General features: G+C 42.2%; 1 protein-coding gene across 1 annotated transcript in view; it reads right to left on the bottom strand.

Annotated features, from left to right (window-relative positions):
* LOC115137077 (forkhead box protein P1-B-like) overlaps positions 1 to 16,207 on the bottom strand; it is a 119,590-nt gene that overhangs the window by 15,135 nt on the left and 88,248 nt on the right. Inside the window, 4 exon segments of the mRNA XM_065027697.1 lie at positions 51 to 134; positions 2,399 to 2,486; positions 8,678 to 8,791; positions 14,851 to 15,040. Of these exon segments, the coding sequence (XP_064883769.1) occupies positions 51 to 134; positions 2,399 to 2,486; positions 8,678 to 8,791; positions 14,851 to 15,040 (476 nt within the window).

Raw genomic sequence — 16,207 nt, 5'->3', positions numbered from 1 at the left:
TGAGAGACGAGGAGGACGGAAAACAGACATGTGGTAGAGAGTTTACTCACTGGCTGTGGGGTCGGCTTGGGCTCAGTGGATTTGACGTGGAGATGCGTCATCATGGCTTGCAGACGCTCTTTGTCTTTCGCCAGCTGTAATGAGAAGGGGGGAAAAAACGACCATTAAATCCTTTATGAACAAAAATCTAATTCTCTGGAGTACAATCCAATGCAATATGTTATTTCTCACTGTATGTCATATATATTTATTTAATATGCTGCTCTGATTATAAACTTTGGTGTATATTGATACCTTAATGTTCATGAACAAGTCTACCTGGCGATGTCTCTTCTTCAAGGTTAAACTATACTCTAGGTCCCATTGCCAATAACAAACCCTGGATCTGCCTACCTGTCCTAAACTTACAGTAGCTGCCAGGTCACATTATAGAGATATGCTGGGTTAGGGGGAGGAATCAGGATGTGTCTGATAAACACACACACCGAGTTGCTCTCAATGATACACACAACCAGAGCGGAAATAATAAGTAATATGGTAGTGTTGTGAAACGCTTAACTGAACTTGTAACCTCGTCGTTTGAGGTTAAAATGATGTTAATCGTCATTGCGTTTGTAACTATGATAAATGGTAGTACAGTTGAAGTCGGAAGTTTACATACACTTAGGTTGGAGTCATTAAAACTTGTTTTTCAACCACTCCGCAAATTTCTTATTAACAAACTATACTTTTGGCAAGTCGGTTAGGACATCTACTTTGTGGATGACACAAGTCATTTTTCCAACAATTGTTTACAGACAGATTAATTCACTTATAATTCACTGTATCAAAATTCCAGTGGGTCAGAAGTTTACATACACTAAGTTGACTGTGCCTTTAAACAACTTGGAAAATTCCCGAAAATGATGTCATGGCGTCAGAAGCTTCTGATCACCATCCCAACCGTGAAGCACGGGGGTAGCAGTATCATGTTGTGGGGGTGCTTTGCTGCAGGAGGGACTGGTGCACTTCCCAAAATAGATGGCTACATGAGGCAGGAAAATGATGTGGATATATTGAAGCAACATCTCAAGACATCAGTCAGGAAGTTAAAGCTTCCTAATGGTCAATGACCCCAAGCATACTTCCAAAGTTGTGGCAAAATGGCTTAAGGACAACACAGTCAAGGTATTGAAGTGGCCATCACAAAGCCCTGACCTCAAGCCTATAGAAGATTTGTGGGCAGAACTGAAAATGCGTGTGCGAGCAAGGAGGCCTACAAACCTGATTCAGTTACACCAGCTCTGTCAAGAGGAATGGGCCAAAATTCACCCAACTTACTGAGGGAAGCTTGTGGAAGGCTACCTGAAATGTTTGACCCAAGTTAAACAATTTTAAGGCAATGCTACCAAATACTAATTGAGTGTATGTAAACTTCTGACCCACTGGGAATGTGATGAAAGAAATAAAATCTGAAATAAATCACTCTCTCTACTATTATTCTGACACTTCACATTCTTAAAATAAAGTGGTGATCCTAACTGACCTAAGAAAGGGAATTTTTACTAGGATTAAATGTCAGGAATTGTGAAAAACCGAGTTTAAATGTATTTGGCTAAGGTGTATATAAACTTCCAACTTCAACTGTATATACATCATCAAATCTGTTATACACAAAAATGCCATTGATGACAATGCCTGCTTAGCAACAAATAAATACACAAAAACAACAGTTAATGGCATGGTTTGTTGTGTCTACCTTTCAGTTGTAATAAAATATATGCAAACCTTCCCCAAAGGCACCTGGTTCCAGCCTAGAGGGCATTGGGACCAGTAGAGTGTTCAGACCACCTCTCCACAGCTCTTACTTACGCACACTAATGGACCAAAATTGTGCCATCCCTTTTTCCATTAGTGCATACTTAATGTACATATGCATATTTTCCAGGGTCCCTCGTATGGACGAAGTGCCTATCAGACCACTCATGGGAGGACTGCATTAATATTCCTTATCACTGTTATTTGTGAGAAATATTGTACCGTATCTTTCTGTTCCAATAAACCTAGTAGACACTGAGGAAGCCCATCGTTGGCTGCTGCCTGAGCATTTCAAGAAGTGTTTTATTGTTGGTGCCAAACAGTTTAAAGTCATAAATAACCTTAAAACCCAGTAAAATTCAAAATGTAATTATCTTCTCTACTTAGCCCCGGAGCCCTTCATATATCTTTGCCTTGCTGTCATGCATACATAACACATTTTTAATGACTGGTTACTCACAAATGTACAAAATCATTTTATTCTTCCACCCCCCTCAATGTGTGACCCATGGTTCATATTTGCGAGACAGGGGGAGGGCAGTAGACAGAGGAAGTGTCAGGAAAGGAGCCACACATATTTGGCGAAAACGAGAGACAATACCTGTAGTTCCAGCTGCTGTACGACCTGCATTTGCACCCGACATTGGGCTGTGCTCCTGTCGTCCAGGGCGTGCTCATTGTTGAGATGCCTGAGAGAAAAGAGAAAAGAGAAAACAAAGATTCTCAGCTCAGTGTGTCTTCACATGGTTTTACTGCAGCCTTTTATACAATTGAATAAAAATCCTAGAATTCTTTATGTGATTACGTGATCTAGTAATTTCTTTGTATGGGTACTGTGGGAATAAAGTAGGAATGGTGAACACACATACAGATAATAATGAGTAAATACTGTGCAGATCCAGAAATATAAAACTACCATAATATTACCAGGATTTATAAAACAATATCTGCATAACCTGAAAAGGAATTATTTAAGCAAAGAAGAAAGGAATCCATATTTCATGAGGTGGCCATATCTGCTCAAACTTAACTTCATAGATAAGAAAAATGACTTAAAAATTTCAGGTTGGATTAATTTAGTAAATTATACAGTGCTTCACTGTGCAACCTTTCTTTTCAAAGATGGCACCATTGCCTTTCTGGTTATGCCTTTTTGGCACATTCTCCTTATTTTGGTGGATTTTTTTAGTTAATTATGTCATCAAGATGAAGAGAAGTCAAAATGAAGCCAGACGGAAAGGCAAAGGACAACAAGAGGAAGAGAGATGGAATCTGTCACAAACTTGAATTATGAATATAATTATGCATGATTATTTTATACTGCGAAGATGTTCTCTTTTCCTGCACGTTTTTTACTAATCTAAATAAGTAGCTTGCCCGGCAGCAGACAGGATTTTTTCCGTGATTTATATAAAATGGTGGAGATAAGGTTCACGAGTGAAGGAAATATGATTGGAGGATTTTTATCAGCCTCCGCATGAATTACTGTTTGAAAATGCTTATGCAGGGGCATTTCATTAATCATTTAATCATAATCCGAGCAGGATGTTTGAACTGATTTCACAAATACCCTTTCATTTCACTACTTCATTATGCTCGCTAATGGATCCAATATATTATATATATCATAAATTATATCACATCTTCAGTGACCATGTAGGTCACTGTCACTAGGCGTGCCTCTACGCGCTCACAGTGGCGCCGGCAGAGGGAGGAATGGTGTGCGACGTGCCTGCCTTCTCAAATACATGTTTTCTGTCATTTATTGCAAAAAGTAGCCAGACCTGACCGGGGCAGCAGCAATGGCAGGCCGGGCTGAAGTGATGGACCAATAAATCTAAAGGCCACCCTGGCAGTTTTGTTATGGGCCGATTGCTTAACATACCGACAACACATTTGTGCATTAAAAAGCCACAGACACACAAAACTGACATTATGTGAAGGGAGGGGAAATTGATGGCATTCTGCTTGAATGTGAAGGTTTCTCTTTTAGAGGGCTATTTTCAACCTTGGGCACATTGATTTAAATCGTTATGGCAAATACACTGCTTTTCAGATATCCCGGTTGTATATATATATATTTTTAAATAGTCTGTAATATATATTCAGTATTTTCAATGTAATTATTTTGACAAAAAGACAGAAATGAAGGCATATCTGAAGAAAGCGTGAACGATAACCCTGGCTGCTGAAATCAATTCTGTCCACTCAGCTCCACATTTATCTGAATGAAATAAAAGGCCATTTAATTAAGTAGGTTGAAACCGGTAAACATTTCAGTACATCTTACAAAAAAAAAAAAAAGAATAGGTAAAGACGTTTCAACTTCAATTTATTTAACCGGCATAGACCTCATTTTCATTGAAGGGTGACCTACGTGATGAGCTTCGGAATTTCTCTGTTCACGGAAGCCATGCGCCTTGCTTCTTTTCATCCTTTGTTACATGAGATTTTTTCCCCCCTTCTAATGACATGGAGAGTCACAGTGCATAATTAATAGGAAATGAAATATTCAAATGGCCCCTAATGCAGCCCTGCGAAGAGCGTCTGGATACAGGGAGCTAGCTGGGGATACGGGGAATTGACATCGAGAGAGACTATGAACGTTGGCATGTGTCACTTTCTGGACTTGAAATGAAACCGATTTTAAAAGCTTTCTGTCAGGATGACAGTCCCTAATGTAAATTGCCACAATAAAACAAGTTAAATAGACATTCCTTACACAGTCAGCTTTTTACATATCATTTAGTGTGCCTTTCTTTTTAGCTGGTTTTAATTATATACTCTGGACCCACTACTTTGGACCAGCACTATGGCACATGTCCATACACTCTGTAGCTGATCATTGTGTACATTTTCATTTCTTATTTTCATTGTTTTTAATAGAACTGTTTGCACATCAGGTCCAAACTGCATTTTAAATATAAGATATTCAAGAATATTGTTCAACGATTTTCAAATACATCTTTTAGGAGACCTGTGTTGAGATATATGAAGAACATTGTCCACAAAAGACATACCAAAACCAAATAGCCTATTCTTTCTTCAGCAATTGTCAGAGAGTGTTGAGGTATGAGAGTCGGTTCTTTTTATGAGAGCGAGAGAGAGGCAGAGGGTGCAGCACTAGAGGGCAGTGCAGTGTTTCACTGGCTGTGACCTTTGAACGGCCACTGAAGCGGGGGTCTTGACCCTCATAAAAACACTGAGCTCTGCTACGATCCGGACCCCACCTCTCACAGCACTGAATTGAAAACAGGAATAGGATTTGTCCCTTTTTATTTATCGAGACAGTGCATGTAGGTATTCATGTTTCCTTTAAAAGACAGAATAAATACGCACACAGTTTAAAACAACATTTCACTCCCGTGTTAGTTGTTACTGTTGGCATGCCGAGCTGAAATCTGGTTGACGTTAGAGTCTTCCTCACCTTTCCCACTCTCCTACACAATACTCAGTGTTCTGCTGTCTCTCACACACACAGTCTCTACTGTCTCCTCCAGATCACTTCCAACATATCTATCCGCCTGAACAATCATTTATAAAAGGTATTGTTAGCATATCCCTGAACTATTCATTGTTTTTATTTGTGGGGTATCAGTCTCTGGGTTTCATGTGGAAGTGCTTAAGGGTTTGAGAGTTAACACCTTGGTGAGCTGCTTGCTCTCTTGCCTGCTGCTGTTACACAAAGGCGGCTTTGTAGAGACTCTCTCCGAAGGTTTTCTTAACATGTTCCGAGAAGTTTAGGCAGGCAACTAAAGTAAACAAGATGTTGCCATGATAAAAACATTGCAGAGTGCACTAAAAGGCTTTTTTTCTAAGGAGAGCTTTACCAGGCATACAGATTTGAATTCCGCTCACTTCTATAAACAAAGTGTGAGGCAATGTCAGAAGACAATAAATAGTGATGGTTTTGAAGGTGACACTCCCAAAACTGAAATGTGAAGGGAGAAGAAAATAGACACATTTTTGCTCATTTGTAATGTGAAGTCGAACAACTTAGTGAAAATTGTGTTAAAAACAAGAGTAAAAAAAAACGACTCAAACATTCTGTTCTTTCTCTCAGTTCACATAAATCCAGGGTAGCTTACATTATTATCATAAAAAATGATCTCAAAGTGTTTTGCGGTGCTGTAAACACTTTAGGACACTTTTCAAAACAAACTTCTCTCAAAGTGACCAGCTGCATAGTATGAAATGAGAAGCCAATCACAGAGTAGGAACAGCAGAACTGCAGTGACTGTTAAGTCTCCACCCACTGTATCTTGTGAGGGACCTCTGTGTGCCCTGACTACTTGTTTTAGTTTAGGCCCAGGATAATGGAAATGTGTCATATCTTGTTTAAAGTGCCACTAATCCGGGCCGACAGACACCCATTGATCTGCTGCCACAGCACAGATGTTTTCATCCTCTGTCTCTGTAGCCATGATGGTGTCATGTGTTGGATTACCCACAGAACACTGCACACGATGTTGATTAGTAAACCAGGGCCAGGTCTGGACAGGGGACGATACAGTACATCACAGGCCCAGGTGAGAGTGGATGTGAATTAGAAGAAGCCAAAAGACCCTGAGACGGATTCCTGTGTGGCTCAGTTGGTAGAGCATGGTGCTTGCAATGCCAGGGTTGTGGGTTCGACTCCCACGTGAGAGTAGTATGAAAAAAAAGAAGATATATATGAAAAAGAATGCACTCAGTTGTAAGTCGTGATAAGAGCATCTGGACTAAATTACTCAAATGTAAATATTTTAGAGGGTCCAATGGCCTTGGTTATAATTTAGGTTATTGAGGAGTAAAACTACTGAATCTGAAATGCGAAAATAAGTTCGTTCTGGTGCTGTTATTAAGGTGTGATCTAAAGACAGCTTCTTAGGCAAGTTTGGTGAGAGAGGCAGTGTAGAGAAAAATAAAGACAGCAGAAGAGAAGAGCAAACAGAGAGAAACAGAAAGAAAGCAAGAGAGAGCCAGAAAGAGCTGAGTGAGGGAAGTGAAGGCACATACACCAATCCCTGTCCAGTGACAAGGGCAAACATGCGGAGCGCCCTGAGTGTCGGGTGCCCCAGATAAACATCCTCCCGTTGTTTGTTTGGGAAAAACGTCCAGAATCACCATGGGGACGGTACTTATCACAGGAATTAGAGGCCCCTACAGGGCCCAGTGGAGACCACACCCCAACACCCTCAGAGAGGCACAACAACACACCCAACACGCACTCACACACATATACGCAAACACACACACACGTACATGCCCATGCGCACAAATGTACAAACACACACATAACAAACCGCTGCACCTGTAGTGGAACTGAGCCCCAGGGGAAACCTTAATCGTCTCAAGAAGAGCGCCAGACACCCACAGGAACAAGACACTGGAGTAACATACAGTACCAGTCAAATGTTTGGACACACATACTCATTCAAGGGTTTTTCTACATTGTAGAATAATAGTGAAGACATAAAAACTATGAATTAACACATATGGAATCATGTAGTAACCAAAAGTGTTAAACAAATCAAAATATATGTTATATTTTAGATTCTTCAAAGTAGCCACCCTTTGCCTTGATGGCAGCTTTGCACACACTTGACATTCTCTCAACCAGCTTCATGAGTAATGCTTTTCAACAGTCTTGAAGGAGTTCCCACATATGTTGAGCACTTGTTGGCTGCTTTTCCTTCACTCTGTGGTCCAACCCATTCCAAACCATCTCAATTGGGTTGAGGTCAGGTGATTGTAGCAGCCAGGTCATATGATTCAGTCCCCATCACTCTCCTTCTTGGTCAAATAGCCCTTGTGTTTTGGGTCATTGTCCTGTTGAAAAACAAATGCGCAAACCAGAAAGGATGGAAAGGATGGCGTATCGTTGCAGAATGCTGTGATAGCCATGCTGGTTAAGTGTCACCAGCAATGCACCCCTGCACCATCACACCTCCTCCTCCATGCCTCGCGGGTAGGAACCACACATGCAGAGATCCTCCGTTCACCTACTCTGTGTCTCACAAAGACACAGGGAGTTGGAACCAAAAATCTCATATTTGGACTCATCAGACCAAAGGACAGATTTCCACCAGTCTAATGTCCATTGCTCGTGTTTTTTGGCACAAGCAAGTCTCTTCTTCTTTTTGGTGTCCTTTAATAGTGGTTTCTTTGCAGCAATTTGACCATGAAGGCCTGATTCACGCAGTCTCTGAACAGTTGATTTTGAGATGTGTCTGTTACTTAAACTCTGTGAAGAATTTAATTGGACTGCAATTTCTGAGGCTGGTAACTCTAATGAACTTATCCTCTGCAGTAGAGGTAACTCTGGGTCTTCCTTTCCTGTGGCGGTCCTCATGAGAGCCAGTTTCATCATTGCGACTGCACTTGAAGAAACTTTCAAAGTTCTTGAAATGTTCCGGATTGACTGACCTTCATGTCTTAAAGTAATGATGGACTGTCTTTTCTATTTGCTTATTTGAGCTGTTCTTGCCATAATATGGACTTGGTCTTTCACCAAATAGGGCTATCGTCTGTATACCACCTCTACCTTGTCACAACACAACTGATTGACTCAAATGAGACCATTATTTACACAAATGAACTTTTCACAAGGCACACATGTTAATTGAAATGTATTCCAGGTGACTACCTCATGAAGCTGGTTGAGAGAATGCCAAGAAGAATCTCAAATATAACATATATTTTGATTTGTTTTACATTTGTGTCATTACTACATGATTCCATATGTGTTATTTCATTGTTTTGATATCTTCACTATTATTCCACAATGTAAAAAATAGTAAAGAGAAAGAAAATACCCTGGAATGAGTACTGTAGGTGTGTCCAAACTTTTGATGGTACTTTACATAACATACTGCAGAGAGATGCAGCGTAAACTTACTTTAGGAATGACTGGAAGTCCTCAAATACCGCCTCGCATCCAGGCCACTTGCAAACCCCATGCCCATAGAGCGGGTGACTGTGGTGAGAGTGGTGGTGGTCGTCTAGCGTTGATCTGGAAGAGAAAGCCAAATGGCATTAATGCCTGCCTATTAACAATCCCTTTGTGGAGGATGTCTTAATGGCTGATGATACAGAACTACACCATTTGAAGTGGAGAATGCTGATGGGTTTGGAGAGAATTCCCCTTGTGGTGTCTCGACACAAAAGCCTGTCTTTGTGTTGACCTTTGAACTGTGGGCAGTGTGAGCCTTGTGATCTATGCTTCCTCTCTGGCTGGAGGATGAGGCCCTCATAGGGGCAGCCATTCTGAGAAGGACCCAATATGTCACTATTTATTGTCAGTGATCCGAGTAGCAGCCCACTTTGATCCAGGCAGCCAGGGGTTCCCTGAGACGCCCTGACCGCTGAGCCCCATCCCAGAACCCACCTGGAGGAACGGGCTGGCCAGTCCCACAACAAAAATCCATCTGCCAGCCTCCTGTCGTGCACAAACAGTAAACACCAAACACCCCCGTCTGCTAGCAAATGATTTCCCGATCGACGGACGGACCAACCGACGTCAGAAGGGACTAAACACTTGCACAGCTGAGGAGAGGCTTACGGCTTCACAACATCTGCTGTAAATACCAGGATCGTCCCGAAAAACAAACTACACAAAATCTTCCATATGGCAAGTCAAGTAGAAACACAGAGTAGAACCAGAAACAGTACAACGCAGAGGCCTGCGCGTGTAGACGGTGTGTGTTAGAAAACAAGACAGTGTGCCATATGGACACAGACACTGTACAAGTGTCAGCGACAAGAGTCTTGGGGACTGTCCTATATCGCCACCACCTGTGCTGCTAGTGGCTCTCTAGTCTAGCACACCACTGCTGCTTACGCAATGACCCATTCTGCAGGAGTTGAGAAGGGAGAGAGGGAAAGGGAAGATTCATTAGGTCCAAATCCCCACAGTACCGTCGTTAGGCATTCAGTCTAACCACTATTGTCTGATTCATATGGATACTATTTGCTCTCCTAAGGATGACTGTTGAAAAGCCCTCTGCACAATTTAACCAATCCTAACGCATACAATTACAGAAACAATCTTTCATTAATCTTTCATTTTTATATATATATATAAAATATAAAACCGGGGTGTGCCAATTTGCAGGATTAAACTACGCCGTTGTTCAGATTAAAATCTCATTTGTATAGATGTTGGTAAAGCTGTACCTCAAGAAGGACATTTTAAGGGTCGTCACAGGTTTTTCTTGCGTTATAATTACTTGCTTAAGAGTTCACATGGTTCATAATGTGATAATTGCATTACAATTAGGGAGCAGTGAAGCATTCATGAAGGTGGTTAACAGTTTTTCCCCCTCAAAAGTCAGACATATTTAAAAAAAGAAAGAAAATAAATGATGAATTATGCATACGCATTAAGACCTCTGTTTTGATACAGCTAATAAATAGATGGTAGAAGATCTATTACAATGACTTTTTAACAAGGAAATGTGTGGACTGTTGAAAGCTACTGCTGATTTTTTTTATTTAAAGAGATCCTTTTAAAATTATTTCGGAGGAGGTACATTGGTTAATTCTGTATTAATAAGATATTGAATTGTGGAGTGGGCGCTGGGAGTCGGTGAGCACAGAGCTTGGAAGGAGCTGGCGGCAAATGACTAAACAGTGGTAAATGACAGAATTTACACAAAATGAGCTACATTAGTGTAATAGTTGAAGTTTGTGGGATTTCTCCCTATTGTGAGCTCATTCGGTACTACACGAGAAAAAACAGCTCCTCATCTCTCTCTCTCTCTCTCTCTCTCTCTCTCTCGCTCTCTCTGATCCTGTGGTGGAGTTAAATGTGACTCGCACCCTGGGCAGGTCTGTTAGGATGCTATTATTGTCAGGCTGCCTTGCTGCCTGGGGGAAGAGAACTCTAATGATCTTGTAACAGCAATGAGGGAAACCGTGTCATCTGCTTCCTGCATAGAATAGGAACAAAAAGCTCCTCTACCTAGACAGAATGTGGCCAAATCTTCCAGGTGTTGCACTTTGTAAACACCAACACATAGGCCTACCACACTGCAGGCAAAAACACAAGCAGAGCACACGGTACACAATCAGTCTATTTCTAAGTAAGGTGCTAAGTAAGATTATACAGTACACTGGGGCAGTCAGTCTATCGCTACCAAACAGAAAGAGGATGGATGTGTCTACCAAGCTGGGTCAGAGTCTGGATGTGGTCTGTCTGTACAGCCAGTCACAATAAGGTCTATCATCTCTCAGAGTGAGTATCGATGACTGCCCCAACTCTATTCTCTCATATCTCCTGCCACTCAAGGGTTTACCCCTAAATGATTTAATTATCATTTTCCGGGTGTAAGACAAATTAAAGGCGAGAGAGAGGGGAGTGTCGTGCCAAATCAGATTATTTATCTCCTTAACAGATTGCTGAGCTGAAGTCCCTGAGCTGTGGTTACTGATGGTTGCTGGGAAGTAAGTGGGCCAAATGCTTTGTAAGGAGGATGCTCTCCCTCGCTCTCTCTTCCCTCCACATCTCCCTCCCTCTCTCTCTTCCCTCCACATCTCTCTTCCCTCCACATCTCTCTCTCCCTCTCTCTTCCCTCCACATCTCCCTCCCTCTCTCTCTTCCCTCCACATCTCTCTCTCCCTCTCTCTTCCCTCCACATCTCTCTCTTCCTCCACATCTCCCTCTCTCTCTTCCCTCCACATCTCTCTCCCTCTCTTCCCTCCACATCTCTCTCCCTCTCTCTTCCCTCCACATCTCTCTCCCTCTCTCTTCCCTCCACATCTCTCTCCCTCTCTCTTCCCTCCACATCTCTCTCCCTCTCTCTTCCCTCCACATCTCTCTCCCTCTCTCTTCCCTCCACATCTCTCTCTCCCTCTCTCTTCCCTCCACATCTCTCTCTCCCTCTCTCTTCCCTCCACATCTCTCTCTCCCTCTCTTCCCTCCACATCTCTCTCTCCCTCTCTCTCTCTTCCCTCCACATCTCCCTCCCTCTCTCTTCCCTCCACATCTCTCTCTCCCTCTCTCTTCCCTCCACATCTCTCTCTTCCCTCCACATCTCCCTCGCTCTCTCTTCCCTCCACATCTCTCTCCCTCTCTCTTCCCTCCACAACTCTCTCTCCCTCTCTCTTCCCTCCACAACTCTCTCTCCCTCTCTCTCTCTTGTACAAAATGAGTGCAGTAAAGGGATGGGGAATTGACGTCAGGTACAGATAGGATACATTGCATTTAAATAAGCAAATCATTGAACAAAGAGACCTGGCTCAAAGGGGTTTTTCTCTCCTCACATCCCAAAGCTCTGACCAGTCTGACTAACTGACAGGGAGAGGGCGTTCACCATGTTGGGGCGTATTCAGTCCGGATCCCTGTCCGTCCTGCTACGAGTGAAGGCTCTTGGAGGCTGCTAAAAGTGGGAACAACGTCTCGTCTCTGCAGTGATTGAATTTCTCCTCCTTCCTTAAGACGGAAGTTAAAAGACCTGTGAATGATGCCTGTGGATGCACTTAAGGTTTTAGTTGCAGGCGTCGCTGTGCCCGGGCAGATTTTATATGACACATGAAACTAACTACATGGTACTTAGGGCTTGCTGTAAACCAATCTGAGCCCGGCCGGGAAAATAGGTCCATGAGAGTGGCTTGTTTCTGTTGCATGACAAAAAGACTTGCAAAACCACATCAATTAAAAGTTCATTACGTTCAGCACTGGGAGGATGAGTGGATGCTCTCTATTTACACCCAGTCCAGGTCATTATCTAAAACCTGATTATTCAAATCCCTGGATTATAACACAGACGTCTCTTATAGCTTTGTATGGAATAATCATGCCTAATAATATTTCAGATGTTTTATTTTTTTCTCCCAAGGATTCTGATTAGAATGGAGTCCGCATCATCAAAAGAGATGCATATGCTCTTGGTAGTTGTATGAATCTAAATTGGCATCATACAGTGTTTAATAGGGATTTTAAAAATTTTATTCTCATTTATATCAGTCATCTATATTTGAAAAACGCGTTTGGAAACGTTGTGTTGCCATCCACACACAGCACAAAACAGACAAACGGCTGAGAAATCACCTGCTTGGGATTCTGACAGATCTAAGATACTCTGTGAATATTCAACCCCAGACTGCCTTCTTCACTGGAGCGTGTGTTAAACTGCTGTTGACGTCTTCTTTAATCTCTGACAGGGAGCGCAAGGCAATCGGAGGCAGCCTCTCATGCACGTCTTCTCCAATGTTTCAGCTGGGACTTGTTGTTTGGTCATATCTGAAGCAGGTGATGAAGCGAGCGTGTCAATATCCTCCCCTCTGATTAATCTTCAGCCACACAGAGGCTAGAGCTCAGACTGACTAACTGAGCAGACTGAATGCACCAGGGCCTGTGGATACTGTCTGCACTGAGCTAGGAGAGGTGTCTGGAGCTTGCTGTGTGTTCTGTGGTGTTGTGTGTGCTGTACGTGGCTGGGACAGTGTGTGAAAAGGATAGAGGTGGATCTATCGGTTTTTCCATGTAATGTCTCAGTGAAATGTGGACATTCTGTGCGACATCATCGTCAACATGTACGAAAGGAGTGTCAAAATACTGACGTCACACCACTTGACCTAAAATGTCTCACATTATATTGAAACAAACGCATGTGATGAACTAGTATCCCGTAATCAGTAAAACACATAGCATTTATTTCCTTTCCAAATAAGGCATTCCAAGTTAAGCTATAGCTGAGTGAGATAGTCAGTTACTCAGCCAGGTTTCTCCATGCAGGCCTGTATCTCCCCACTACCACCATAGAGGACTATCTATCTGCCTGTCTGTGTATGAACCCTTCTCCACCTCCCAAGGCCTGATGGTTTAGAGTGCTAAACGTGTTTTCATCTGCAGTGCTTTCATAATGACACATAGGTTTTGATCAGTGAAACAAGTCAGATGTTGTGCAGTGAGCTCATGGCGCCTAGAGGCTCCTCACCAGCAATTCAGAGATCAGCGCCTCAGTGCAAGAAAACAAGTCAACGTGTTGGATGCCAAATTAATTCCTTCCTTAAAGACACAGAGGCCCAGGGAAAGCTACAAATATCCCGTCAAGTCACCAACGAAAAGAGGGTTTTGTCTGACGTCGATCTTACATCAGATCAACATCAAATATTGATAGTGTATTTTGTACATCATGTAATAATAAACAGTCTCTGTTTGACACATATTCCAATTAAAGTTAGAATGTGTTTTTTTTATTTAGTTATGTAATATACATGATGCTAATGATTATTTAACTAAAGAATACAGTACATCAGTGTGAATTGCTCGACTTCAATATGTTCTGAACGCCACACCTATAGAAGGCTAGTTGTCTCTTGTATTGTATTGGGAATTTGCAATATGTTTTCACATATTGTCAGAAACGTCACAATCCGGAGGGAAAGCAAAGGTGGCTGGGTGTGTGTTTTTTTGTTGTTGAGAGGACGTTGGTAATTTGAATTTTATTTAACCAAACGGAGCCCTGCAAGTCACAGCTGCAGTTTCCTAAGTGCAACTGAAATAACAGCACCCTTGACCCTCTAATTAATCGTGTGCTGATCCCATTTTCATTACTGCAATCTAAACTCCAAATCATTCCCTCGCTCCCAGGTGTTTCACTGCAATCCCCAACTGGATTCCGAAACACAGAACAAGCCTGCGTCTTAATGAAAATAGGAAGGTACTTACAAACTATAAATTAATATTCATCTGTGGGCAAAGCCCTATGGGAACATGTCCATCAACTTAGGCCCCTTCAAGGAATTGCAGTTTTTAAATGGGGACTATGTAGGCCTCCTGTTTTCTTTAGTCAAAGATGACAGTAAAGATAATGTCACACATAATGAGTTCCAGTTAGATTTTTTTTCATAAAGTAGAAAGGACATGCCTAGTTGTACCCCAGTTTAGAAAAAGAAGTCAGATTGTTGCGAATATCATAATCTGTGGTATATTTAATGATAAATCAATGAGCTCAACTTCATTCGCAACACATTCGGGCACAACCCATTCCCTGGTAATAAACGCTATTGTGCCCAGCATGTTCCACGGAAGCTGTTAGCTCGGGTGGAAGGGGGAGAAAGACTCACCCTTCTCTCTTCAGAGAGTGGCTCATGTACTGTCCGTTGCTGGAGGCGTGTTGGTTGAGGAGGGGGTTCTTGGGGGGTTGTGGCGAGGACAGGTCCAGGCCGCGGTGGCTGTTGTTGTTGCTGCTGCTGTTCTCTTCCTTCACGTTCGTCACCTCCTTCCACAGCTGCTGAAGCTCCGCTGGAATCATGCCTGAAACAAACAAATTGGATAACTAAATCAATTAGCAGCTAATCCAACTCTCTTCATCACATAATTAAATCAAAGGGTCTGTAAACAAAGCCAAGTATTAATTAAAAAATATTTCACTACAGGGTAATACACTGAGAGCGCTTGCTCCCCCCCTGCTCTCTCCCTGTGATCTGAAGCGTGTTCGTATACACAAATCCCTGGCATTCACACGCATTTCATGCCCACAGTAAATAATTAACATCCAGACAAGGCATGAAATCTGAATAATCACCATCATTTCCCCAACAAGAGGAGAGGCAGAACACACACAAAAAGTTTACAATAGCAACGTTACAACCAAAACAGCCCACACCACCCCACCTTCTCCAGAAACAGGACCCTGGGGTAATATCCTCAGAAGCGCATTAATGTGCAAAATACTTAAAGCTCAGCACCGCCTCCAACTGACACAGAAGACTTAAACCTCGTTTAACAAGTCAAGCACACTGCATCTCACACAGCAGCCTTAGAAAGAAGGGGGAAAAAAATCCCTTGAAGACAAGACATTCGTGTGTTGGAACACATACACTGAGAGAGCATGTTGTCTCTCCTGCTGACTGACAGCGATCCTTGACACCCTCAGATTGGGGAGCAGGAAGGATAATGCTGTGTCTGTACACCACCTCTTAAGAGAACCCAGCCATTGTTCGCACACAATGTATATGTGTATGTGTCTGTATGTACAGTGTCTGTTACCACCGCGCCGGAGAAGCCTGCTTTCATTTGACATAAATGAGGCAAAAGCTGATAAGAAAAAGAAAAAAATCCCCCCCGTGAGGGTATGTTCTCTAGCCATTTATATTGTCATTCCAAAATGTATTTGGTTTAACTCATATTTTTTTTTATGTCATATTGAAAGATCCACTATGGGAATGTGTGCAAATTTGTATTGGGTATTGAGATCTGTCCTTAAATGAGTCACATGTTTAAAACATACTGAAATACCCTTTGGATATGCTGTCAATTCAACTGGATGTGCAAGACCACTCGTTTAACATTACAATTCATTAAATCCATTCTCAAAATGAGCAATGGCAAATGAAAGATGATTTGCACATGCTTATCTCGGGATGGGTTTATATTCTCCGGATTTCCCCCCTTTTTAATCACTCCCTCTATAGATACCAG

The sequence above is a fragment of the Oncorhynchus nerka genome, linkage group LG2 (assembly GCF_034236695.1).
Source record: "Oncorhynchus nerka isolate Pitt River linkage group LG2, Oner_Uvic_2.0, whole genome shotgun sequence".
Lineage (NCBI taxonomy): Eukaryota > Metazoa > Chordata > Actinopteri > Salmoniformes > Salmonidae > Oncorhynchus > Oncorhynchus nerka.
The sequence above is the reverse complement of the archived record's forward strand: the minus strand, read 5'-3'. Positions and strand labels throughout refer to the sequence as shown.